Source organism: Rhamphochromis longiceps, linkage group LG15, assembly GCF_057381845.1.
Source record: "Rhamphochromis longiceps isolate RC_006_pf linkage group LG15, R_longiceps_female_GT1.1, whole genome shotgun sequence".
Taxonomy (NCBI): Eukaryota; Metazoa; Chordata; class Actinopteri; order Cichliformes; family Cichlidae; genus Rhamphochromis; species Rhamphochromis longiceps.
This window is the reverse complement of record NC_140571.1, coordinates 37,624,583-37,652,343: the sequence shown is the minus strand read 5'-3', so window position 1 is coordinate 37,652,343 and position 27,761 is coordinate 37,624,583. Positions and strand designations below refer to the sequence as shown.

At 39.9% G+C, this 27,761-nt stretch overlaps 1 protein-coding gene and 2 long non-coding RNA genes across 5 annotated transcripts in view; 1 reads left to right on the top strand and 2 right to left on the bottom strand.

The window, feature by feature from the left end:
* The window catches only part of LOC146653119 (uncharacterized), a 250,949-nt gene that overhangs the window by 80,692 nt on the left and 142,496 nt on the right, over positions 1-27,761 (bottom strand). The window lies entirely within an intron of this gene.
* Positions 1,305-27,748, top strand: crtc1b (CREB regulated transcription coactivator 1b). Of its 3 annotated transcripts, none has more exons than XM_085382895.1 (14): positions 1,305-1,558; positions 3,215-3,331; positions 3,896-4,023; positions 5,133-5,192; positions 5,424-5,518; positions 6,011-6,096; positions 6,178-6,221; positions 14,131-14,354; positions 14,946-15,097; positions 17,189-17,425; positions 18,589-18,675; positions 20,427-20,513; positions 20,597-20,771; positions 21,358-27,748. In XM_085382895.1, exons 1-14 carry the CDS (start codon positions 1,433-1,435, stop codon positions 21,567-21,569), a joined length of 1,830 nt encoding a protein of 609 aa, XP_085239021.1. In that variant the 5' UTR covers positions 1,305-1,432; the 3' UTR covers positions 21,570-27,748. The 3 variants fall into 3 exon arrangements, with proteins under 3 accessions (XP_085239021.1, XP_085239023.1, XP_085239022.1); XM_085382896.1 differs by having other exon boundaries at positions 1,308-1,558; positions 6,026-6,096; XM_085382897.1 differs by lacking the exon at positions 18,589-18,675 and having other exon boundaries at positions 1,306-1,558.
* On the bottom strand, positions 7,193-23,539 carry LOC146653129 (uncharacterized). The gene is made up of 5 exons (XR_014907671.1): positions 23,399-23,539; positions 21,309-21,563; positions 8,768-8,891; positions 8,116-8,174; positions 7,193-8,022 (listed from the first exon to the last, which is right to left on the bottom strand). It is a non-coding gene; the product is annotated as an uncharacterized LOC146653129 (long non-coding RNA).

Below are 27,761 nucleotides of genomic sequence, written 5' to 3'. Positions count from 1 at the left end.
ATTCAGGTTTCATTCCACATATTAATATAAAATAGCTTTTCCTTTCCCTTCAGTGTGTGATAAGTGAGTGTATAGTTGTTACCTTGTTTAGTTTTGTATATTTTTTGAGATCTACCATATTTTTGATGACCAGCAGTTTAGCTTCCTCCAGTGATCCTTTTAGTTTGATTTTACAGTTTGTCATCCAAGTACTTTGAATTTTTCCCAGTTTCTTAAGGTACAATGCTTGCTTGGCTCTTTGGTTAGATGTTCATTGATAAATACTTTATATGCTTTTAATTTTCTCCCTTGTCCCAGCAGTGCATTCTCGTGCTTCTTATTTACACTTAAGATAATAGCTGGTTTGTTGCTGGTGTTTATTCTGGGCACAGGGTGGCATGCGTCGATGTTGTCACAGTCCAGATCAATCCCTTTGGACTGCAGGAAAGCAGCAACCTGTTGTACCATGGAGCTAACGTCCAGCTCCCCTGGTTCCTCACTGCTATTGACAGTCCCTGCCTGAGCGTATGAGCGGGGTTTAATATGAAGCAGTCATTTATCCTGGAATACCGTTGCAGGTCTGCAATCCTTTTCTCTTACTCTATGTTTTAGATGCAGAGGAGCTTTACCACCTCCACAATGTTAAGGATGCTGTTCTACTGCAACCTGATAGTAGACATTCCCTCCATTAGGAAATCAAGAGACTTTTTAATGTCCTCGACAGCTGTCAGAGTCCACTTGGCCCCGTGGTACCCTTCAGTGTTAGCCTAATAGCTCGTTGGCTAGCCTGCAATTACCTCTTCAACTCTTTTAGTCCAATATCCAGTATCAGGGTTGCATTCCAGACAGGGTCATACCAAAAGTTTCAAACAATTAGACCATTGTCCTTGATCCAATAAAACGATGGCCAGAAAATCTACAAAAACCAATGAAAATATACCACAACAGCTCACAATCTCACATAGTGAAGTTTAATTCAATACATTCAGACTTTCATTGGATATATGCAAGTTTTAGTCAGTATATTCAGACTTCCATTGCATATCTTCTAGTTTAATTCAATATGATCCAACTTTCTCGTCATAAACTAGAGCTTCATGCGATATATGTAGACTTTCCTTCCATTCTGGATAGTTCATGCGCAGTTTTTTTCTGTTGTATCCATTGCATTCATTACTGCTTCATTCCATGCTGTTTTTATTCTGTTTGAAAATTCTGTTCTCTTTTATGTGAACTTATTTATTTACTTAACTATTTATAGCATGCATCTGGGGCAGACGATTTCCCTTGTGGCAGTGTGTATTTTATCTGCAACTCACCCTGCCGCAAACTCTGGCAATAACTGAAGCAAAAAAGAAAAACATCAACAGACACGTTGACTGTGCGTGATGACGACCGGGAGAGCCCGGAGTGGTGCGCAGCGTAACATTCCATTGAGAAGAAGAGGGGAAAGATGGCGTCCTCTAACAATCCTCGCAAATTTAGCGAAAAAATCGCTTTGCATAATCAGAAGCAGGCGGAAGAGACCGCCGCGTTTGAAGAAGTGATGAAAGACCTGAACATCACCAGAGCTGCGCGGGTAAGACCCCCACAGAGGGGCTGTTTACCTCTCGTTGCATCGCTGTTTGGCAGCTAACGAACACTGCGGAGATGTATCGGAAAGGTTGGGATGCTATGTAAGCTAAAGTTCATATTAGCGTCCTTTGCTGCATCAGTGCAATGCTGCGGAGCGACGTTTCCCCCGCGCCTGTTAAAACAAGCCAGCATTATTTGACTTCCAGCAGCACTAACCAGCTTAGCCTCGCCTGCTGGAGCTGTGGATAATGTGCACCTGTTCTCCCCTGCCTGTGGCTGCTGACATTTCGTTAGCTAATAGACAAATCGTCTGGCATGGTAGTGACCGCATTAGAGCACGTTAGGAAAAGTTAGCTGCGATTTAGAAACGGAATGGGAAGCAATGTTGGTTGACAGAGAAATTAGCCAAACAGATGTTAACCAGCTGTGTGTGTGTGTTTCTTATTTATTAAGGGGAAAGAGGGTAACCCCCACATTACCCGTAACATTATTTTCATAGCATACACTTACGGAGAGCAAAGTCAGCTCTGACTAAATGATCCACATGTCTCGTTTTACTCGCTCTATCTTTAGCAAAGTGTGAATGGCAGCTTTCTCACTACAATGAAAGCACTGGTTGCCTCAACCACTACAAGTGGAGCAGATGTTTTCATTAGGCTGCTGTTTATTATGCCAATTCAATTGGCTCTAACTGAAGCTGCAAGTCCACTGCTGATGAATAAAATGTGGGGGTTTTTTCTAACGCTGAGACATGATGTTCGTTTTACTGTCTGTCTTTTTTTGTTGTTGTTGTCATTTTACAGAAGTGAATATAACTGTGGATGAAAAGCTCTGGTTTAGATATAGCAGATGATAATCATGTAAAAAAAAAAAAAAACAGTAAAATGGAGCTGAAATGGGATTTTTTTTTTAAAGTTTTAAAATAACTTCCAGAATGACTTGTCATCATTGTTGGCGATTTCTCGCAATTTTTGATGATGAACTAATTGTTTCAGGGCTGTTCGTCTCAAAACATATAAACCATATTGTTGCCAGGAAACGTTGGGGCTAATTGTTGGTCTAGTTGCTGGAAATGATGCCCACTTACCACGCTGCGTCAGTGTAAACCTGAGCTGTACTGTTATTTACTGCAAAGGGGGAGGGGTGGGGGGAATTGAATTTACTACTCAGTTTTATGGTCTCTGCCTGATTTCTTTGTGTTGCCATCCAAACATCCATCCATGGCATCAGTTCTGATCATTTATCCTCACGCATTTCATTTCATATTCGAGGCCTTCCATCACAGTGTTGTTTTTGTTTTTTAATAACATATATGGGTTTTGTTTTGACTACTGTTGTGTGGTTAATGTAGTAGCCAGGTGTGTTACATGGAAAGTGTGACTGTAATTACACCAGCTGTCAGTCAGGTGTCATTCACATCAGCTGATGTGATTTTTCTTTTCTTTTTATTTGCTATTAAAATATGTTCTCTGCCTCCTGATTATTCGTGGTACCGCCACATCTGCCTGGCTCATCACGTTTCATCTGTCAGTTAATGAATTCATCAGTCTTTCATATCCCACACTGTGGTCTGGCATGCACCATTTTTTTTTAGCATCTCTTTTTTTGTGTATTGGATCAGTCATTCACTCATGCTTTCATGCAATTTTACTTTGCACAGTTGCAGTTACAGAAGACCCAGTATTTGCAACTAGGGCAGAATCGTGGACAGTACTATGGAGGCTCACTGCCCAATGTCAATCAGATTGGAAATGGCAACATTGACCTGCCTTTTCAGGTGAGCCCCTGGCCTCTCTCGGCTGGTAAATCAATGGTTTGTTGTAGACCAGTGTGCCCTTCTCAGCTGTTGGTGATACTATTGGACATACAAAGGTTGCAGGTGTCTGTGGTGTTGGTGAAAGAACCCAGAAAATTCCTCTAAAGCCATTAAAGAAAGTCTGCAGGCTTATTTATGGCTGTGCTGACAGTAAAGTGTTTAGACATTACCTCGTCGTCAAAGCTGCATAAAGCATCAGGTTTTATCAGGGTCCAAGAGTGAAGGAGAAGACGTGCACTACAGCTGTTTTTTTTTTTGTTTTGTTTGGGGTTTTTTCACCCTGATGCGTAATTTGGTTCCTAAATTTTAAATAGACCATTGCTTGTCATGGCTTTCCATTTTTAATACATTTGCCAACTCAAGCATCAGTATGGGGGGCCCATGGCTTGACTCATTTTGAAACAAACACATGTGCACCATTTATCCTCAGACATTATCCTAAGACACAGTTTTATAGTGTAAGCAATTTTTGTTTTTGTTTTCTTTGTGGGCGGGGCCTCATTCACCTGATGTGTCCACCTCCAGAACTCAGTGCTGGACACCAGTCGGACAACCAGGCACCACGGGCTGGTGGACCGTGTTTACCGTGACCGGAACCGCATCACTTCGCCTCACCGCCGGCCGCTAACAGTCGACAAACATGGACGCCAGATATCCTTTCGTTTCAAACGCACTGTGATGAGGAATGTGTTATTGTTTTGGTCTGATTTTTAAGTCAAAATTCTGATTTGTGTCTGGAGACAAGCTACTTCAGCGTAGCAGACTGCTTTAAATTTAAGCTTTTGGCTGTTTAATTGATCAGTTTTCATGTATTTGTGTGATACGTTTTATATATATATATATATATATATATATATATATATATATATATATATATATAGTTAGAATAATGAATGACTGAAATTCTGAAACAATAGCCTTTTGTTCTAATGACAGTTTTCATTGCTGACACTATCAGGACTATTTTAAAGTCTTTTAGCTTGTCGTCATGTTATTCCTAAACATTTAGCCAGTGCCATTGATGATAAACAGAAACAAAACAGATAGACATCAGCCACTGATGTTGGGAAATGTCCTCTTACTTGTCCTCTTAAAATGCCAATATGCAGCCTTGAGATAGGGGCTAAACTTTGTGGGATGAATAGTTTTGAATGTAAGTAAGGCCTCAGTTGCACAGGCCTAGAGACTGTTTTGAGATCCCCTAGCAACTTCTTTGTTGCTAGGGAAAGATGTGTATTTCCCAACTAGTTGGGCGTTGGTTCCTGGAGGTTGCAATGACCAGATAAAATGGATGGGAAAGAGGGCCCCACACCAGAAACCTCCAGGAGCAGTGGTTGCCTGTAGTTTGCCTGGAAAGTGGTTAAGTAGGGGTTAAGGTTATTTAGTCATCTGTGTTTTTATATTGTCATATGGACCAGAGATTGCTACCAGACTGGTTAACAATGATTGCTGTTTAAGGAACGCAATTACTATTCATCATATGAGATGTGTTAAGATATCATCTGTCAGTAATGGTGCTGAGTGGATTTTAAGAGAGTGAGTGTTTGTTATGCTGCATGTACTGACAGCCTGATATTGAACTATGTAACACGATGCGTTGTAGACAGTTGACAAGACCATCAATATATTCGTCTATTAGATAACAAGATATCAAAGTAAATGTATCAAAGTAAAGCTTGTGTGTGGTTATTTATTATTTAGCAGGTCTTTTGGGCTGATTAGGGTAAGAAAACAAATTTATTTCCCTTGACTAAATTCACATTGACAGCTGTCCTTACAGCTCAGTTTACCTCTCCCCACCGCCAGACACTAGCTGGAGAAGGTAAGGCACCTCCTTTTGTCCATTTGCCAAAATAAGAACTAGGACACACAGCGCTCTTCCAAAGATTAAATGACATGACTCTGTGCAGCCTAGTTGATGCACAACTTCTAAAGTAAACCAGAAGGTCTAGAACAGATTTCTGATAGATTTGATGCTGCAGAGCTTGAATTCTGCCAGTATTCATGAGCTGGCATTGGTTTTGCTTGAATTTCATCTGTCTCTCACGTACAGGACAAATTCAGACTCTGCCTTACACCAGAGCGCCATGAATCCAAAGCCCCAGGAGGTCTTTGCCGGGGGATCACAGGAGCTGCAGCCTAAACGAGGTAGAGGAAGATCCCGTTACAAGGACACAGAGCTGCTTTTATTTATTAATGTAGAATGTACTAATGCAGACAGGAAACCTCAAAAGACATAAAGGGGCTGGTGTCACACAGTAGTAGTTCTTGGTGAAATATTTATAAAGTAAATGGATCTCTAGCAAAGTTTCTGCATTCTGGTTCAGCCCTCTGCTGGATGTGGAGGAGTAGCATCTCTGAATGAGGCTGATTCAGGAGGATCTAGAGAGGAAAATCAATAATTAACTGATTATGCATTGATTATGTCTTTTTATGTGTGAAGCTCTGATAAAGCGAAGCCAAGATTAGCTGGCATCCTTTCAGTCTGTCTGATGGTCACCTTCTATTTTTACACTCTAGAATCTGGTGCACAGCACTAAATTCTGCATGACTGGCTCCGATATTGATGACTCATTTTTTTTGGTTTGTTATGTATTTTTGTCATGGCAAGCAACTGTGTCTTGCTGTTTCACTAATTAGTACTGCTGCTAACAGTGCCTGGAACGGAGAACTCGGAGACAAGTGCAGACAACGATGTGCAGAAACAGTTGTGGGATGACGAGAAGGTACCAATGGGACAAGGAAGGGCTGCAGAGTGTACACCAGTGACGCAAGACTTGTGTCTCATGATTGCATTTTCTTCTCAGGATGATTCATCAAAGCCCAACACGTGTGATGTCCCAGGAATCAAGTGAGTGGTTTATGTTGTTTGTTTTATTATTCTTCAAAGAGCAATGCCACTCAAGTATTGTGCATGAAGCAATATGTGGACATTAGTTGTCTGCCATATTGGACGTGATACAGCTAGGTTGCTAGGGAGAAATGTGCGTTCCCCAATTGGTTGGCGGTCATTCCTGGAAGTTGTTGGCTCTCACTGGGTGAAAGAGTTGCAAATGATTTGTGCTCCTAGTGATTTCTTTGGAGTTTGAATTTCTGTGACCTAAGAATTGACAAGAAAACTTTGGCACATGTTTTTTTCCTTTAGTTGGAAGAATAACCATCAACCAGATATAATCCTTTAAATCTCAATCTTAATAAGTAGCCAGGTTTTATTACTGGTGTGTTTTGTAGCGCTCTGGACTAAGTAAACAACAGCTCAGTATTAATCTGCTACCGGTACTCTTTTTTTTTTTTTCTATAACTGCTTTTTTCTTTTTCATTTGGATGGTTGACTGAAGTTTTTTGTGCATTCCCCATGTGTCAGGTAACTGAGGAAATCCTCCAGCATCTGTGAGGAAAATCATAGATGTTGCTAGTATCGCCTTTCAGGATTATTTTGCTGGTGCGCTTCCTCCCCCCCCCCCCCCCCCCCCCCAGTAAATCAGATCAGGTATGGCTGGGGGAAAGTCCTGTAGTGATAGGCAATCAGGTGCTATTTTTCTACGAGCACTATAAAGTACAAACATAAAATGCTTCATAATGACATTTAAAGCAAAAATCCTTTTTCGTGTTAACGTTGGATATTAGAAAAATGGCACTGAAAGAATTGGAAATAAATGGGAGAATTTTGCAAGACCAAACATGGATGGACCACAAAAAAAAAAAAGAAAATGGGGGCAAAGTCAGCAATTTCTAACCATTTTATTATCTGATTTCTCTGGTGAGAAAGTCCATGTACTTTCCCATGTCCCAGTTCAAAGTTAATTTAGATGATCTGTCAAAATAACAGCAAAAGCAGGACTTGCTTCTTGAAATGCTTCGGAGTGGGTTAGGAACTCCCGACAAACCGCCTTAATATGTTCAATCCAATTTAATGCAAAGACGTGAGACCTGTTTAATGGAATCAGGTTCAGCTTTATTGACCAAGTACAAGGAATTAACCTTGGGCTTTTTCTTTGCTCTCAGTGTCCATAATAAAGTTGATAACATGACAGATACATCAGCCACAGTCATATTTATTGTGCAAAGTGGCGGAGTGCAAAGATGCTGAATAAATAAAAAGGCTGGTTAACATACAGAATTACACAAAATAGAGCAAAACTTAAGTGATTATTGTCATTTATTGGTTAGGAAGTTAACATATTCTCCCTTAAATCAGGTTAGGTACAGTTATTTTCACAATAGATGGTCATCACAATAAATCTTAATATGTGTGATTGAATCAATTTCCTCTGATTGGTAAACATTTTATTTGTTGACCTTTGCCACAAAGAAAGTCACAATCTTGTGAAAGCATACAGTAAAATGGATCATTTACATGTGTTCAAAAGACAGTTTAGATCCCCTTTTATTTATCATCCCTCCCCTTATTGAAACTTCCCTACTTTGATAGGATATGAAAAATACACAGACAAATGCATGGTTAAAAAAGCTAGTTGTAACAACATAGTTACAACTGTAACTATGTTATGGAAGCACAGCAGCTACGACGGCCATTGTGACAGAAGTCAGGCTGATTTTGTTAATGGCTGCTGTGCTGTTTGTTGTGCTCTGCGTTGTGTTAGCTGAAGCTTGGGTTGGGGTGGTTGAAGTTGCTGGTATCTGTGAAATGGCTGACATTGAAATTGATGGATTAACTTCAGACTCATTTCTACAAATTCTTCGACTGCTTATAATATAATTTGTTGTTATTTGCTAACACTTACCGACAAGCAGAAGCAGAATGAAACAGATCTTGAGAATCATTGTGGAAAAGTCCTTGAACCTTCAAAAATAAAATGATTGATTATTGTTTAATTTTAAATTCACATTTGTGTTTCCCAAAAATTTGGAAATAGCATTAAATATAATCTATAATGACATAGTTTGAATAAATAAAGTATAATATAACAATAGCTCAATAAAGTAAATCAAGTATGAAAAGTGAAATAAATACAATAAAAACTCACTTCATAAAAATCTAAACCAAATACATTCAGTTATTGTCTTATTAGTGTAATTTTCTAAATGACAGAAGTGTCTTTTTTCTATATGTTTCTAATTCATAATGCAATAACATCATCTTTAATTTAGAACAGCATAAACGTTTGTTTTTTTTTAATTACTGCAGTCATTATACAGCTCTTTCTATAATAATGTAACTTTTAAATAAAAACAAATCACTTCCATAGTTTTGCTTTAAAGCAAAACACAATTTTTTTTTTCTTTTTTCAGGAAAAACCACATTGGCTTGACAGAAAAGATGGTCATGAACTAATTTGTCATATTTTATTTTCCATATTGTAACAAAGTAAAGTCTTCAGTAAATCTTTCCCTGACTCTAAAGTTTAGTCAGATATTCTAGATTTGAAAACTTACAGTTTAATCGTTCTGAGTTGTCTTCAGTCGTGCCGATGCTCACCAACTCCAGCTGTTTGTTGTTTAATCTCTGACGGTCTGCAGCTTTTATACTTGCACAATGTCGATACGATGACATCAGGTGCTGAACAGAGACACAACTTGTAAAACTGGTTGACCATCTTTTCTTGCCAGTATCAACAACATGATGTGATGTATATGTGATTTTTATATCTATCTATATAACTATATATCTATATCTATGTCTATAGATATCTATATTTATATAGATATATATAGGTAGCTACCAATCTATATCTATCTTTTTGTTTGTTTTTCAGCACGGCATTTAAGTAAACAGTTAATACGTGGATGGTTTATTTAAGCTACTGGGGGGTTTTATGTGATTAAACGTACTGGTGAAGCTTGGATGTGTTTTTGTTTTTTGTTTCTTTTTGGGGGGTTGCAGGTAGAGCAGGGCGATATGGCCAAAAATATTTATCACGATATATATTTGAAAATTTGCGATAACGATATAACCGACGATATAATTGATGCGAGACAAAATACAACTCCACAACATTACTAGCGCAAAAAGACAACCTTCCATTTATTTTCACTTAAACAAGAAGCTGGTTTTTATGTACATTAAAGCTTTATAAAATGTAACAGTGCAAATGCAAATTCCTTGCTGAAAGTTTAACCAAAAGGCATTTCCAGTAGAAATGGGCTGACATATCCTGAGTAGGGGTGGGTTTTTATAATCGATTCATCGATTAAAATAGATTCTGGCTTGGATAACGTAAAATCGATTCATTAAAATCCTGAATCGATTTTTTAATATAAATTTATTTTGTCCGAAATGCCAGAATCTCTGGTGACATCTCACAAAATTTCAAGAACCACCAAACAGTAAATGAGAGCAGGTACAGGGATTCTGCACATAGACTTAAACACACAGCGCGACCCGCGGATCAGAATCAGTTAGATGTCGCCTTTCTCACAGTCGGGGCTGAAAGCCGACAGCTCGCTGATCCGGGTCCGCGCTTTGTGTTCACGCCCTTTATGCGCTGATTCTAAAGCTGTTAGTTTGATCTCTCTCCAAACAATATTGACCGAATCAGCAGCAAAAGAAGATCCAAACGCTTCACATAAACATCGTCATGAATTCACTCTTTTACTGTTTTGCTTCCATTGCGATGCGCAGCTCTCTCTCTCTCCCTCTCTCCCTCCCCCTCTCCCTCCCCCCCCCTCTCTCTCGAACAGTTTCGCTTTCTTCATTATTCGCTTGCTTGTTACACAAGTCTACTGTTGCTTACAGCGCTGTCGGCCGCTGTTTTTTCCCCTTTTACATTCTTCCGAAAAGAAAACCTCATTTCTGCTGTTCAATACTGAACAAATTGAAACTTTTTAAAATTATTCAAAATGCAAAATGCTTAGCCATGTCTCTAATAAAACCGCTGTAACGTCAGAGGTAATGTTGATTAATTAATGGTTTTCTTTCGTTTTTGATGTACTGCAGAATATTTTTATAAAATCCCAGGCCAGGAAAATCACCTACATGTTTTTCTGTGTTTTATCTTCAGCTACTTTGACACAAAGGCATCTGCTGTGATGCTCACACCTTGGATAAAGTCTTGAGAGTGTCAGCTTCCTTTTTATAGATACAAAAATATGTAAATGTCCTGATCTGAATTATATCTCTGACTGTCAAAATTTCCCAGATTTAAATCGAATCGAATCGAATTAAATCGAATCGTGGATCGAATCGATTCGGGACCTTGTGAATCGGAATTGAATCGATTCTAGAAATCAGTGACGATACCCAGCCCTAATCCTGAGCATAACCATGTATAATATCCACTGAAGTTAAAAAGAGGTGCTTTGCAACATTAAACTGCAGTGTGCAGTACGTATTTTTCGGACCATAAGGTGCACGGGATTATAAGGCACAAAGCAGTCAGATAAATCAAACTTGATTAAACTCATTCTTCTTGCTTCCTCCACTTCTGTACCATTGATTCATTAATGTTGAATTCTCTGGCAGCTGTTCTATTCCCATGTTGCAGTATATTAATGACTAACCTCGTATTGTGGATGGATTATCTCAGTTGTTCTCCTGACTGAAGTTTGGTCCGTTTACAGCATCCTGCCATGCGATTGCATTTGTCTCTAACCATGAAGAACCTTAACGTTAACTTTTATAAGTGGAAAAGTGTTAGTGTTGGTCCTCCAGCTTCACTGTTTATGTTATGCTAACATAGCTGTGTCGCTAGCGATCACGTAGCACATCATTATATACCAGCTAGCCCAACTTCAGTAACCCTACAAACGTCACTGCTGTTTAGTTTCCTGTCTTCATTTATGTTGGAAGTGATAGCAGAGCTGTACGTTTGATTTTTTTCAGAAATCTCTCAGTCAGAACATGCTATATCATGCTTAGGTAACTAGCAAAACTAGCGAGCTAACTTCCGCTAGCTTCCTGCTAACTTCTAACTCCGTTAAATGTAATAACTTTTGTTTTCATGGATGCCTGGAAGTTAAACTTTATAGTTACACCTGGTAAAGCAGCAATGCTGATCGTTTTATTAAAGATGAAAGAATTTAGACAGTTTTTAACGCTCAGTGATGCTGCAGTGTTGTTTGACCTGAAGCATACGGAGTTTAGGACCCAGATTACTCCCAGATTTAAGAGCATCTTAGTCCGACAAATACGACAATAACGACGGCCGCTTGTATGTTCTGCAAAAAAATGTGCTTTGTCGTGTATCTGACGGACAAACACCCAATCAGTTCCACATCACTGAAGTTGCACCATTTTTACAAACCAATTCTGGTTCATCTGTTTCACTCAACAATCGGCCATGTGCGTATGAAAACAAAGGCACTGCGCATGCGCGTTTTACTCCCATTCTATCGCGATATTTCATTTTCCTATCGTTGCCTAACATTATACCGGTATTACCGTGAACGGTATAATATGGCCCAGCCCTAGTTGCAGGCATATGTTGATGTATCTTTAGATATGCAAATGTATACATAAGAGACAGGAATGAAAAAATAGCATAATATAACATATGGCATAAAATAGAAGAGCCAACTGGCGGTCCATCTGCATCTAAAGGACAAAGGTCACTCCTTTGAGGATGCCAATGTTCACATGGTTTGAAAGACGAGTAAAAGAAGCCATCTATGTCCACTGTGAATGACCATCTTTGAATAGAGGTGGTGGCTTACGACACCAACTATCTGCCATCTATAAACCAGTTTTGAGATCCTTCCCAGATGCCTTAATGCCCACTCACATCCTGGGCCTTCTGACCTCCGGAAATCACATGATAGGGGGGAGTTTCACAATGAGTTCACCCGAAACCTTGGCTGATAGTGACCTACACCCGTTTTCACACCTTGGCTCGTGTGATTAGGTAGAGCAAAAACAGTCAACATTCAGTTTTTTGTATGAACACGTTTATTCTTAAACACAGCCCGAGCTCTAATACGGAAGCTTTCTTATCATTTCTTTAAGTGGTCTTCAGGAATAGTCCTTGAAGCTTCTTCAAGGACTTTCTAAGAAGCTCTTCTTTGAGTGTTTGCCGCCTTTTGTTTTCGTGACAGGCTGCTAGTTAACAAAGCACCTAAAGAGATAAAGTTTAAAACTGGTTCCCAGAAAGTTGATTCTGTTCATCTGGACGTAGTGTTCTCAGTGGAAGAAAGATTTCGTCAGTCATCCAAGTGACTTCTTCAGTCTCCGCTACCTGCAGGTTTCCCCAACCTTATAAACATTACCTTTGCACAATGACTGAAACTAGCCCACTGCAGCTGTGATGTCAGTTTCACGGTCATTAAAATGTTTCTCCCACTGAAAACGCTACGTCCAGATGAACAGAATCTTCTGAAATTTCTTGGGATTTACTTACCTGGATGATTGAGCATGCATCAAGATATTTTAAAACTGCTTCTTTGCTAAAAAAACCTTGACTGGGGTGCCCTTTTTTATTTGAATGATTCAAAGGTCATTGTCTGAAGATGGTCAGGTTCAAGGACTGGACTGAAAATGAGTGAAAAAGCAGCAAATGTCCAAATAAGAACTTTGCAGAACTATTGCTCAAGAACACTTTCAACAAATTCAAAGAAAATCTGGCTCCTTGGAAGCAAAGTAGAACAAATTTAAGACTTTGCACAGTATTGTAATATTTTCTGTTATAGGCTCACAAATCACAAATTATGTTTTGACAGCTGTACATAAAAAGAAACACGAAATGTGCTGTCAGTTCTCAGAGACGTCACGAAAGAATTTGCATCTTTTTTGCTTCTAAATTCAAATAATATCCACGTTTAAAGGTTATACAAGAAAATAAACAAAAAAACTAAATGCACGCTCATTTGGTTAGTCAAAAATGAAGCAAACTATTATGAAACCCTGTCACTCCTGCTGTGCACTTCTGTGTAACTCGTGTTAAGCCTCCATGTTACAAGTTTACAATTATGTGCTAGAAAAAAAACTGGAAAAATTGCTAAAAGCAACTTTTCGGTGGGACACAATACCCATTAGGTAATTAATCTAGAAGAAACGTTATTACAAGATCATTATGTTGTGATGTAACAGGAGTGGCTTACACATACTCGTTCCCAGGAGACACAAATCCCTTGGTGGTTGCACCAGAAACAATATCTGGCATCAAAATCTGCCAGATGAGCTTCCTTTGTGACCAAAAAATCAGCCAAAAGAGCCTTTTTTAGATTTCCTATTATTAGTAATAGATTATCATTCCTGCTTCTCTCTAAACGAAGTCTGCTTGTGTTTGCTGTATTTGGTTCAAACTGACCAAAGCAAAGCATGAAACAGGTCTTGCAATGATTTCTCCTTGCTAGAAACTGAAAACATTTTCAAGAAAGTGAACTTACGAGAGACAGAATACACACTGAGAAAAGATTGTCAGCTGATGGAAAATTCTAGCACGGCTGGGAATTATTTATCTGTGGGCATCACTGAGTGAAAGCACAACAGGCTTCAGTTTAGCCGAGCTTGTTGGTAGAGCGCTTTATGCTAAGGACAACTAAAAATACAAAAAGAAAAAATAATAATAATATTAACAAGAACAATACATAAAAATATATATTTAAAAACAGAAAAATTGCATAAGAAGCACAATCTGAGTATTATAATTCAAATTATACAGAAAAATGAAAATCGACTGTCATACTGTGGCACCCACCCACTGTAGGTGGGTTATAAGAAGTATTTAAAATAGCATTTAAAGCAAACATGCTACCCACTGTCACCTAGCTGTTGTTGCCTTTTATTAAAAATGCTCATATGCTTGGTCACAGTCTTGTTTCGCACAAGCTGTTCTTATGTCTGATAGAAAATGTGCTCTTTTCAGCATATTCCCCTCGCCAGACCAGGAGTTGAACCCATCCGTGCTCCCAGCCGCACATAACACCGGCGGTTCGCTGCCCGATCTGACTAACATTCAGTTCCCCCCACCGCTTTCTACCCCGCTGGACCCCGAGGACACCGTGGCCTTCCCCTCCCTCAGCACAGCCAACAGCACGGGCAGCCTCACCACCAACCTCACCCACCTGGGTATAAGCGCCGCCAGCCACGGTAATAATCAACATTTTGTGTTCATAAAAGGGGTAAAACGGGTAAATTTAACAAAGCGTCGGTATTGTACCGACCAGTGTTGTAGCACAGAAATTTAGCTTTAAGTGGAATGTGTTTGTTTACAAAGGAGAACCACTAAACACTTATGCAACTTTCCAAAGAAAACATAAAAACATGCCGGTAGTTTTCATACAAATGACAACAAAACAGCAGGATTTAATTTGATGCTCCACAAGTGTTGAGTCTAGCTCTGCAGACGGCACGCAGTGTGGCCAACAGGATCTAGTTCAGCATCAGTTTGTAACAGTCTCTTATGTTGTAACACCTAATGTGTAAAATACCAAATGTAGGGGCTTGTGCTTTATCACATTTCTGCACTTTTACAGACTTTTACTTTGACTTAGACTCACTCTTCTGCACTCAGTATCAGTCCCTACCGTGCAGGCATTTAAAGTTGGTGGTTTTTGCTGTTTTACTTTTTCTGATGTTTCTTATTTACACCAGTTGGTGCATTAAAGCTAAGTTGGAGACAAAAAACAGGTACGTGTACATCCATAGTTTCTTTTCTTCTTCTTTTTTTTGACTTCCCAGGGATCCCCACTTCCTCTCAGCCCACCATGACCGTGACTGCACAGCGCCGGCAGCCACCGGTGGTGCCGCTTACCCTAACCTCTGACCTCCATCTCCAACAATCTCCTCAGCAGCTCTCACCCACCCTTTCCTCACCAGTTAGCATTACACAGGTAAGGATTAATTAAAATTAGTTTCATTCTCTTTCAGGAACAATGTATTTGTATATCCAAGGTATTTGGACCAAAAATGGATGAAGTCAGAAATTTAAAAATAGTTATTGCACTTGCATCCCGATGTATTGAATTTGAAACAAATAAGTGTCATCACTTACTGCAAAAAGAGGTCACATTATATTAACCCTTAAGGATTTTTCACATTAGTCTATGGTGCCGTTTCAAGTCTTTTTCCATTAATGATTAATTATATTTTGTAGGTTTTGTGCACAGAATAAATTACAGAATAAAATACTGCATTTTAGGATATGCTACATTATGGTCAAACTCTCATTGGTTCAGTATTTGTTTATGTCCAGATAGTCATCAGTAGAAAGGAATGACTGGTTGTGCCACAATTTTCTCCAGCTAAACAAAAACAAAACTGAGGTAATAGTCTTTGGCGCCAAAGAAAAACGATTACAGGTCACCAGAGAACTTCAATCTATACATCTAAAAACCACAAACCAGGCGAGAAATTTGGGTGTAGTGATGGATGCAGACCTAAACTTAGAAAAACACATTAAGACAATAACAAAGTCAGCTTACTATCACCTCAAGAATATATCAAGGATAAAAGATCTGATGTCTCAACAGGACCTGGAAAAACTAGTCCATGCATTCATCTTTAGTAGGCTTGATTACTGTAACAGCATCTTTACAGGTCTACCTAAAAAATCAGTCAGACAACTACAGCTCATTCAGAACTCTGCTGCTCGAGTCCTCACTAAGACCAAAAAAGTGGACCACATCAGTCCAGCTCTGAGGTCCTTACACTGGCTGCCTGTCCGTCAGAGGATAGACTTTAAAGTTCTGATGCTGGCCTATAAAGCTCTGAATGGTTTAGGACCAAAATACATCAATGACCTCCTGACCCAGTATGAACCATCCAGATCCCTCAGGTCATCTGGATCCGGTCTTTTATCAGTTCCCAGAGTCAGAACCAGACACGGAGAAGCTGCATTCAGCTTTTATGCTCCTTATATCTGGAACAAACTCCCAGAAAGCCTCAGATCAGCTGAAACACTCAGTTTATTTAAATCCAGGTTGAAGACTCACCTGTTCTCAGCTGCATTTGAATAAAGCACCAAATCCACACTTTAAGCTTAAATTTCAAAACTTACATTTAACTACTGATTTTATCTACTGTTCTGATTTTATCTGTTTTGATTTTATATACTGTTGTTTGTTTGTTTGTTAATTAGTTAGTTAGTTTATTTGCTTGTTTTATTCAATTTTAAATCATGCTTTTTATTTGTTCTTGTTTCTAATGTCTCTGTAAAGCACTTTGAGTCACCTTGTTGTTGAATTGTGCTATACAAATAAACTTGCCTTGCCTTGCCTTGCCTTTACAAAGTCAGGCATGAGAGAGCAACAGAGTCGGTATTGTAGGGAGGCCGTGGTGGATGAGCGTGACACATTTACATATTTATCAGCTTAGTTGATCTTTCTTTTTTTTCCAGTATTCATTTGCAGTCTGGTTAAGTTAAAGAAACACTACATGGCTATGTTGATTTTAGCAAACTTTTACTTTGAAGGAGACTTTTCACAGTTCCAGTTGAGTCTTTGCAGTCAAGTCGGCAAATTGCAGGCATGTGCCGAAGACCAAAGCAATCGCAAGGAGGTTGTTGGTGCAGCACTGCACCAACAACAAATTATCTTTGCAAATTATCTTTGCAGATAATTTCACCTGGTACTTTCAACTGGTTCGAGAATACATACGTTTCCTTATCAGCTAGAGGTTGCCAGGGGGGTCGCTAGGCCCTAAGTGACTGAAATCATCTGCAGTAATGTGTTCCTATGTGTAAATAGCACTGTTGGATGCTGAGAACAGGCTCTTAATGATATCTGTGTCTTTGTCCTTATGCTTTTAGTACAGATCCATAAATTGTAGTGCTTTTGAAACGTCAAGCTGTATACTAATGAGTATTCAACACATACTAGGTGGTTAAAGATAAGATAAAACATTTAAACACCACACCCCTACCCTCCAGTTCATGCAGCAGAAATCACTGCTACTTGGACTAATTTATCCCCATCGTTCTGCAGGTCATGCCAACAGAGTCATTGACCCTGGAACAGCAGCTTTCTCAGTACCCTCTGTTCAACCAGCTGACAGCTCAGGCTCAGGCCCAGCTGATCAGTGACCTCCAGAAGCAGCAGGCCCTGCCACAAGGCATCCAGCTCATTACCTTGCCAACTCTGGCCTCCGCTGGTACAGCGTCTGCCACTGCCAGCAGTCCCTCACCAGACAGCCAGACCACTGGCAGCATGAGCATCAGCTCGGTAAGATGCAGTTTAACAAGAACGTGGAAGCATAGATAAAAATCTGATGACATGATTGAGATAATTTTGCTTATTTTTAAGCTGCTGTTAATTTTACCACTTTGATGATGCTACCCTAAATACATCGCAGTAAATATCTGCACATCCTTTCTATGCTAATTTATTTCTAATTATATAGATTAACTTAGCTAAGAAGCATAAACACATATTACTCTTTGCTACACGATGTCACTGTAAAGTTGTTTGATGTTAACATCTTTGTAAATGATGGTTTATGAAAAAAGAAATATGCATTTGGCCGTTCTTTAAAACACAAGTGTTTGAGGTATAATCAGAATGTTTAGGCTTTACCCTAACTGAACATTACCCAGTCTCTTCAAGAACATCCTGGATCACTTTAAGCCCAGCTGGTATTTTATTTAGTTGGTTTACCTGGAACTCTTTTTCCGCCTCCCTTTCATTTGTAAATGGTTGGACTAGATGGACTGCACTAGACTAGGTGTTTTGTTTTTCACTGTTGAGTGCTCAAAGCACAGACTTTGAGCTTTGTGCCTGAACAGTGCATCAAACTTGTGTTTCTTTAACTTGGTTTTTTAAGGAGTCAAATTTAACAGGAGGAAGTGATCCCAAACATCCCGGACTTCACTATAGTCTATTCTAGCTTATACCACATTTGCACATGCAAATGTACATTTCCATGCGGGCTCCCACACATATTCCACAGTGGCGACTTTTGAATTTTTCCTTGGAAAATGTGGCTTTAGGTGTAAACAGCTGAAAACATGTATTTTGTGGAAACCTACCTAGTACCTAGTTCTCTTCAACACCGATAATCATCCACAAACAAAACATCCACACATTTGAGCTTGAAATAGAAGTTGATGAAAAGGTCAGAACAACATTTCCAGAGACCGGTGTAAAAATTGCAGCATTGCTGAAAGTGATCCAGAGATGCACTCAGATATGATTTTAAATTCTTAATAGATCAAAGTTTAATCAGCTAAGGTCTTTGATTTCCATGGACTAGCTTCCTGAGCTTTTTAGTCCTACCTCATATGTTTTGAGCAGACCCTAAGTTGATGCCTTCTCACATGTCATCGTTTTTAGACTTGTGTATGACAGGCATGAAGCTTAGTGCTAGCTAACCCTCTTCCCTCCAACAGTACCGCAATCAGACTGGCTCACCAGCCACTCAGTCTCCAACCTCCCCAGTCTCCAATCAAGGCTTCTCCCCTGGAGGCTCACCTCAAGTAAGGGCCCACCCACCGAGCTACCTGCTGTTTGGGGAAGGGCTTTGCTCCTGGGGGAAAGCTAATTGTAGAGAGTTAGGCTGCTTTTCATTCACTGTATACACACTTAATCACTCATGCTGTCAACAGCTGCATAGCTCATTTCTTCATCAGCACTGCCATCGTTCACAGCGTGCATGGCAACATATTGATAGCCTATTGATGGAGGCTCTGACACTTTGTAGCCTTAAAATATTCATCTTGTATCCTCAACCATTACAGTTTCTCACATGTAATTCACCCAAACTATATTCTCTGTGTCAGATATATTCTGAGGAAAGTCTTGGTTTGTTTGTTTTTTCATGGGTGGGGGACATGCCAGGCTGGAGCATGTAGGTGGCAAGATACGTACGTGCAGGAAAAAATACCTGCTTTGTTGTCACATAGTCAGGTCATCATCATGCAAACTTTATGCTAGGGAGATAACCTTGTTGGCCTAGCCTAGGGGTAGGCAACTCCAGGCCTCGAGTGCCGGTTTTAGATGTATCCTTGATCCAACACAGCTGATCCAAATTGCTAAATGACCTCCTCAACATGTCTTGAAGTTCTCCAGAGGCCTGGTAATGAACTAATCATTTGATTCAGGTGTGCTGACCCAGGGTGAGATCTAAAACCTGCAGGACACCGGCACTCGAGGCCTGGAGTTGCCTACCCCTGGCCTAGCCGTTCCATCCCAGTGATTTGGACATTTACACTGTAACACAGTGTAAATGTAGTTTTTTTTTAAAAGGCAGTTTAATTACAGTTAGTTTCCAGAACATGCATCCTTGTTTCATCTCTATTGTTTTTTCTTATTATTTGAAACCGTGGAAGGGGATCTTATGTTGTTTGCCTCTGTTTTGGACTTTATATAAAGACAAAGACTAGATGTAAAGCTCACAGGGGCTAACAGAGGCTAACATCAGGTAACAGAGGCTAACAGTAGCTAAATGAGGCAAAAACGGCATTGCTACTAACAGTTCAGCATATTCTCAACAGCTCACTTACTATGTGGAGACAGTAATTCATGGATGCCACTTGTAGTATCAGTAGCATTTTATTCACTACCCCTGCTAACTATGTGTTCAGTTCGGCTTTATTTATATAGTGCCAAATTACACCAACGAACGCCTCAAGGCACTTTCTGCTGTAAGGTAAATCCTAGGTAGGTGTGTATATTCAATGAGCCCAGACAACTTTCCAAATATACCAGAATATAATAAATATTATTTAAAAAAATAAATAACTTTACCTTTTTTGCACTGGAGTCCCTACAGTGGAGGTGAGTTGAGTGTTGCCACGGTAGTATGATGACAACAACCCATCTGAATTAGTTTTTGTCTTGATCTGGGCTGTCGTGGTCCTATCTACGAGGATGGGACAAACTGAAGCACCCTGGTTGTTTGTCATTTATAATAAAACTGTAAAGTGTGCTTTCAATTTTAATAATAAACTAATCATTAAAGAGTGGCGCTATTGCATCTTCTGTTAGCCTCCTCTTTTTGTGTTTAACCATGACAGTCGTGGTCACGAGGTCCATTTGCTTTGCTCGCTGCTCACTCTGACAGCTGTGACTTTGTGTGCTGCTTGTGTTTTTTGTTACTCCATCGCTGAAAGTGTCTGCTTGTGAACTCAAATATTTTCTCTTTCTGTAAAGATTTGTGTTATTATTGTAGCCACTGCAATGGTGTATTTCTCATATATATTTTTGGGGGTTGTTTGTGTTCCTCCAGCACATCCCCGTGGTGGGCAGCATATTCGGCGACTCCTTTTATGATCAACAGCTGGCATCGAGGCAGACCAACGCGCTCTCTCATCAGGTGACACGTAACGTTAAGTAAAAGGTTTTCTTTAGATTCTCTCTGACTTCAATGTGTGTAACGCGTACAATTGTGCTTTTTAGCTCGAGCAGTTCAACATGATCGAAAACCCCATCAGCTCCACCAGCCTTTACAACCATTGCTCCACCCTCAACTACACGCAGGCAGCCATGATGGGGCTCACTGGGAGCAGCCTACCCGACTCTCAGCAGCTCGGCTACAGCAGCCACGGCAACATCCCCAACATCATCCTAACAGGTAGCCACAGCATCTGTGTGTGTTTGCCCTTTGATACATTAAAGGTTCTTTGCATAAATGCCAAGCATCCGTCAAAACATCGGTGATGAGCAAGAAACGAGGCCCCCCTGTGCTGGTGTGTTGCACATGACTGAGATTTCAGTCAATATACGCTCTATCTGGGCTAAGGTAAAGAAGTCTAAAGGCAACTGAGCCGAAACTAACAGCAGAATTCTCCAGAGACCATACGAGGGAACAACTTCTTTTAGACACTTCCACATTTTACTAAATTGCCAAGGTTTCTTGTTTTATACACTTCTATCATCCAGTCTAATAAACAACACCAAATAAGAGTCGATAACAGAATAAACCGTACGTCTGTGCAGAGTTGGTGTACTATCATCAAAGTAAACCTTCCAGTGACTTGAACGTTTGTCTTTGGGTTTTAAAGGTACTTTGCAATCCACTTGTGCAGTAGTTCTAAAATAGGATCTCTGTGGTAGGGAAACATGTAGAAATACTTGTCCCAATTTCGCTTGAATCAGTAAAAACTCTAACCCGATTCTTGCCAGGCGTGCACGTTGTTCTCAGCACTTGTATTTCTCAGTCACAGGTGAGTCTCCGCCAAGCCTGTCCAAAGAGCTGACCAACTCTCTTGCGGGAGTTGGCGACGTCAGCTTCGACGCAGATTCTCAATTCCCTCTGGACGAGCTGAAGATCGACCCGCTCACCCTGGACGGACTGCACATGCTCAACGACCCCGACATGGTGCTTGCCGACCCCGCCACCGAGGACACGTTTAGAATGGACAGGCTGTGACGTGAAGAAAAAGAAAACTCGTTAATGGAGAGAACCAAAGGGCAGGATGATCCCTCTTCCTCGTTGCATGGCCGTCCAGCTGTCCGACTTTGCCCTTTGAAACAATGCGGCACCAAAAGACAACAGGGGGGAAAAAAGACATCCAGCGGCTCGCCGGGGGGAATGCCTCGCTGTCGTTTTGAATGAGATTGGTCGCTCAGTGCTTTTGCTAGCCTACTGTGTTTACAGTGTACCATTACATGCCACATATATTCCAAAAACGCACATTTGGCGGTTTTCTTTTCATATCCACTTTATTATTTATTTTGTTGATATTTGCTTGTAGCAGGAAGCTGCTAGGACATTGGGCGAAACTGCACCCGATATAAGCGGCCGTGTTTTTAAGAAAAAAGAGAGCGAGAAAAAAGAAACCGAAAAAAACATGGTCGCTTTGCTAATACCGTGCAATGAAATAGAACGGTTTTCCCATCATGCTATAACGGCTTTCTATTTCACACTCAAAGCTTTATTTTTGACAACCAAATGTTATTTTCATTGTGTACTTGTGTGTTTTTATGCTTCATCTATTTATATGTTCTATTTATTTATTTGGTTAAAGATTTTATATTCCATTTCATAATTTCAATTTGATGCCAAAATGTTTTCTGTAGGCATCGTGTAATATTGCACTGATGTAATTTGTGTCTATTTATTGATTACTAACATATTTATAAATGTGTTTATTAAGCTATTTTTGGTTTATCGAGGAGTGCAAAACCTCCCCATAGTTGCCCTTCGGTGTTCAGTGTGCCATTTTCTGATGTAAGACCGTTAACCATGCTGCAGCCCAACAGTCCAATCCAGATACGACAGTTTTTTTTAGCACCGCTCCAAAAAATGCTGCGTGCTCCGGAAATGCGTTGGCTTAAAGCCACACACGTGATCTTTAACTGAGAAAAATCATCAGGAAGAAAAACAGAAGCATCTAAATTTATTTTCTCCCGATGAAAAGCCAGAATACATACATATATACACGTTCAGGCCGACCCTCTTCTCAGTGAAGGAAGGTGTCTGTTTTTAAACCAGAGATCACTGAAATCTTTTAAAGTCGTCACTGTGAAATCACCTGATTTTGCCTTACGGGAGTATTCTACTGTTCTACTTAAGTGTCTAACGTGACAGCGTATTTTCGTAACTTACTGTAACGTTTTCTCGTATTTGAGAGAAACTTTTGGTCAGTGATGTTTGTGGTTATGTTGTGTAAGGTTTGACAAATCAATGTACTGTATTTTGTAGCGGTACACTTTATAGCCAAATTGTTGGATGTTTTCTAAAGCGGGGCAAAAACGAGAAAAAAAAAAAGTCAAAGGCGTGTTTGAAGTGTTCGAGATGGAGCGCAATTGTGGGGAGGCTTTTTGCTCCTTTACAGGGAAGCTCTAACAAAAACGCAGCTGACTCGACGCGTGGGTATTTCTTACTGAACTACTTGGTTTTCATAAGCTCCACGCTTCTAGTTTATGAGAGGATGGGATAAAGTAGACAAAGTAGAATATGGCTATATAAATCTATTTATATGCTAAGTATTGTGTGCAATCTGAACACTACACAAATCGGCGGTGTAGCAGAGTCACATCGTTTGAATACGCAGACAGACTTTAAGGGGTCAGTCAGCCCGCCTAAATCTTTTGTCAGAGTTTCCCTGAGAGTCACGTGCAGTCTGTGGGATCATGTTTGTTATATTGTAACGTTTGTGTACAGATGTGCTAATATTTTTACTCACAGCGCTGATGGGAAGAGTTCCCAAATCCCCCTTGCTGAAAAAAGAGAAAAAGGAATCACGTTTGGTTTACCTCTACAGCTGGACGGTTCGTCTCAGTTGAAGTGTTTTCTTGTCTGCTGTAAACCTCCATCAACGGTTTTTGTTTGCCTTCAACGGGCCTGTGATTCCTATGCAAAATGAGACAAATAAGATGCTTGAAGGAAAAAATCCACCTCTGGTGTTTTATTAGCTAACAGAGTTTGCACGTTAAGCTGGATTTATTCTTTTTGCAGGCGAGCAAGCAGTGTGACTCTTGTATTACAGATGGTAGACTTTGGAGATGTCAATTTTATTTTAAAGAGAAACATTATTGCAGATTAAAATGGAACCTAAAATGTCAAACATGGTAAATGTCGTGCAGGCCGTATAATATTTTAAGACTTTAAGGGCTTTGTAGTTTATGACAGAATTAAAAATCACCTCACTTAAAAACTGGAATTGGGCGGCATCTCTTTTAAAGACTAAACATCGTGGCTCTACGCTAGAAAACTGACACTATTGGGAGTGTGCGCGTGTAGGATGTTGTAGTGTGTCGTGGTGGTGCTAATGACAATCAACAAGTGGAATACAAATTCATTTCGATACCAGAGAAGCATAAATCCAGCTTACTTTTGAAGTTTTGGCCTCAAAAACTGTAAATTGTGATTTATTTAATTACCTGAATCTCCCTCTTCGTCCTGTGCGACTGTTGAACATGGTGCAACATTGCTGCTCTAGAAAGACACCCTTTGCCCCTGACCCTAAATGAACCCGTGTCACACGAAGAAAAATGCGACACACACTAATTCTGCTTCGTGTAAAGCAGCTAACGTTGGATTTTTCCTTCAAGCCTCCGAAACAAACGTGTAGAAAACACACTCTACGGATTACATTTCCAAAGGTTTGTGTACCTAAAAGATATTAAGCGTCACGTGCACTGTCGTGCTGCCAATAACGCCAGTGATTTGAGCTTTCCTGCCATCTCCTTCGTCCTGCTGAAGTCATTGATTCACTGACCTTGTACATATGCTATAGCTGAAACAAAATGCATGACTTACCTGACAGTCAAAACCTCTAAATGAAGGCCTTCTATAGCTCTGCAGGTTTGATTTGTGTAACGTAACACTACCACAAAGTCTAAAGGGATGCATGTAAGGGTTTCTCCTGTTCAGTGACTCTGTTACCTCCATCTCTGTACAATGCTACTTGATGAATGATAAAAGAATGTATTTTAAGTGGCAGTGTCCTAGTTTTAACCCTTTGCCAAATGAACCCGACGATGTTTGGTGCGTTTGGTCTGTCAGAGAAGGCGACCAGGCTTCCATTTCTCTCTGCACTCTTTCATTTGCCCCTTTTCTCCTTTTAAGGAATCAGACTGTTGCTTGTTCCACGCTTTCTCCTACTACTGTAGCATCTCTCTGCGTACGAGTGTAAAGCGGTCCCTTCTTGTATAGAAAGACCTTGCGGTCGTTCCGGCCCTCTCCTTGGCTTTGTTGATGCGGGATCCGTCCCGTGGAAGTTGCAGATTGGCACGTGCGCTGATCGTTTGCATATGTGAACTTGACTCTTCTGACGCTTCTGTGTTACGCAGTCAGCCGCATGACATGATAGACACGTCGAGCAGATTATTATAACATGTTATGTGCAGGACTTTGATCTCGCTATGCTGAAGTGGAGTGCTTTTCAAGACACCGGATATGATAGTTTTTGTTGTTGTTGCCTATCATGTCACGTTCTGGACTGGGTAAAAAGCAACTGTGTGTGTTGGGTTTTTATTTTTATTTTCTTGGTTTCTTTCTTCGTTTTGTTTTTTTGTGTATGTGTGTGCAACGTTTAGTCCACTGGTTGCTTCGCACTTTATTTGTGATTTCCTGGCTTTTGAGCAGAGACTGTTCTGCCTGACGTGAATGCTGACTGTTTCACACCAGATGTATACTCCGGAAATATTTTCATGTCAAAGAAAAGATGAATTCTCTATTTTCCTTTGTAAACTATATTTTGGCTTGTCTTGTTTTTTAATCTGTGAAGATCTTAGGGGATGCAAAACTAGAAAGGGCTTACTCCAGTGCAGCTTGTGTGCTTGTGTTGGAAAGGATAGGCATTCCGAATGTGTTTCTTTGTTGGTCACACCACACACACACACACACACACACACTGATTCAAACACTAATTAGCTACATATGTCACAGTCACACTAGAGTAAACAGTGGTTTGAAAGTGGTATGCAAGCACTCAGAGTGCGTTGCCATCTTCACAGGAACTTACTGCTGTTAAGATGGCTTCAGGCTGGTATGACTTTGCGATTGAATAGGGTCAAAGGGACTATTACATGCAGTCTGTTGGTGATAATGAGACTTGGCTACATATAAAACTTCACATTGGGCATTTAGAGTCCAGTGAGAACCTCAGCGATATGAACAGAATACAAACAGTTTGCAACCAGCTGAGTCGAGCCCACTGTGGCAACTCACAGATGAGTTGTGCTCATCGCCGCAGACCGACTAAGATTGATTGCACCGTGGTGGCAGTTTTGGCTGCATTTGAAAATTAGAGACCAATTGCCCCCCACAAGGCGATCTGTGCAGAGGTGGTGCGCGGTCAGCCTCGGGTGCAACTAATTATGGTTGGTCTCCGACAGAAAATAAATAAGTCAATGCATTCATGGGGCAACCACCAATTTTCCTTTTCTAGGCGCAAGGAGGTTCCATCCTGTTTTTACTCTACTGTGACTGAGCCATTAAATACATATGCTGCCAGTAACAGTTCTGCAACACAGTCTGACTTTACTCTAGTAGCTAAAACTCGAAACTACTGGTTTGTCATATTTTTTCCTGTCTAAAATATCCACCCACAAGCCTAACAGTTAAAACAAGAACATGTACTAGAGAGGAGCTCGTGCTGAACTCACACTACTTAGAAACTGCTGATGAGGTGTGTTAACGCCTTCTTTGTGGTTTTATCTAAAAGTAATTAGAACTCTGGTAATAGACTTGACTTCATGCAAGGCAGCTAACACTTTAGTTTAAAATTAGTAAAAGAGACTAAAAATGTCAGGTTTGTTGATCAGATTTGAAGTAATTTCACAAAATAGGCCGATCCTGAGACGACATGGTGAAATGCAGAGAGCTGGGGGTCCATTTATTTCAAATATAAGATGCACAGGTCATCTGAAAATGTCTTTTTATGTCTGATACACTGTTTAGTTTTGAGACTTTTGCTTATTTTAGTCTGAGACGTCACTTACTTGAGGTACTTCTCGGCACAGCCCGTTCCCTTTTTTTGCCATAAAAAGGCACAAACTGCATTTTTGTCACAAACTGAAAAAAGTTTGATGAGTGATGCTCAAACAGGAGCGTGCGATTAAAGGTGTGCCCTCAGTCCCAGAATACAAGGAAAGAGTTGCTGCTTGTTCCCAGAGACTTTAGGTTTGACTCAAATGTCCCTTTAATAATATGGGGTTTTATAAATGACTCTACAGTTAATTAAAATGTGTAAACAAAAATAAATAAAACAGAGTTTAAGTTCCACTTAAAGCTTCTAGTGAGAATAGCATTATATCACTGTTGTCCTGTAAGTCGTAGTAACAGAACTGTAGTTATTTATTTGTTGCCATGTGATTCTCTTTACGTGACCATTTGTTTATAAGAAAAAAAAAAGTCAAATTAAATTGAATGTGGAAGACAGATTTTTCTCTGCACATAGTCTTGATTTGCAGAATATGCCGATTAAAAAGAAACTGTCCAGTGTCGCATCACAGCGTGTTGCTGTGGACATGCATGATGTTTCAACCCTGTTGTATATTGTCTTTGCTATTGTTTCTATTTTGTAATCTGTATTTCCAAATGCAAATTTAAAAGATTATTTTGGATATGTGCATGCTTGTGACTTGTTCAGAATGTTAATTTCCACTAAAAGCTGTTGAGTTTGAAAACAAACAGTCAAGTCTGTTACTTAAAATTACGTTCGGCTTGTTCCTGTTTAATAACATATAATACCTATAAAGCCAATTTTAAATTGAATGATCATCAACGTAATTTTACTAAAGTAAATGTAATTTACCTTTCTCTGTTATAGACTGTGCTATAAAACTTCTCGGTCTGAGAAGTCGAGCTGATTCTTAAGTGCTTTAAACTTGCATTATTTCTAGCCAATTTGTATAGAAGTCTATAAGAAACATGACCTTACTGCTCACTCGATTTATGCCCACAGTAAACAGTTTACTCATAAATGTATTGTTTCAGCTGCTAGCTTCAGGTTCTCTTTAATACAATTTAATTTTTATTTTGTAAATTATTTACCCATTTAGAGTAAAATTGAGAGAAAAGCATAGCCTGCTTTGGGGAGTGACTACATTGTCATATACAGATCCCTTATGGTGAATGTCCAGTGTCTTAACGACATCTAGTTTAAAACAA

Coding starts and splice junctions, on each gene's coding strand:
- crtc1b (XM_085382895.1), top strand. CDS start 1,433: ATGGCGTCCTCTAACAATCCTCGCAAATTTAGCGAAAAAATCGCTTTG. Junction 1,559..3,214: donor ACATCACCAGAGCTGCGCGG/GTAAGACCCCCA, acceptor TACTTTGCACAG/TTGCAGTTACAGAAGACCCA. Junction 5,193..5,423: donor CCAGACACTAGCTGGAGAAG/GTAAGGCACCTC, acceptor TCTCACGTACAG/GACAAATTCAGACTCTGCCT.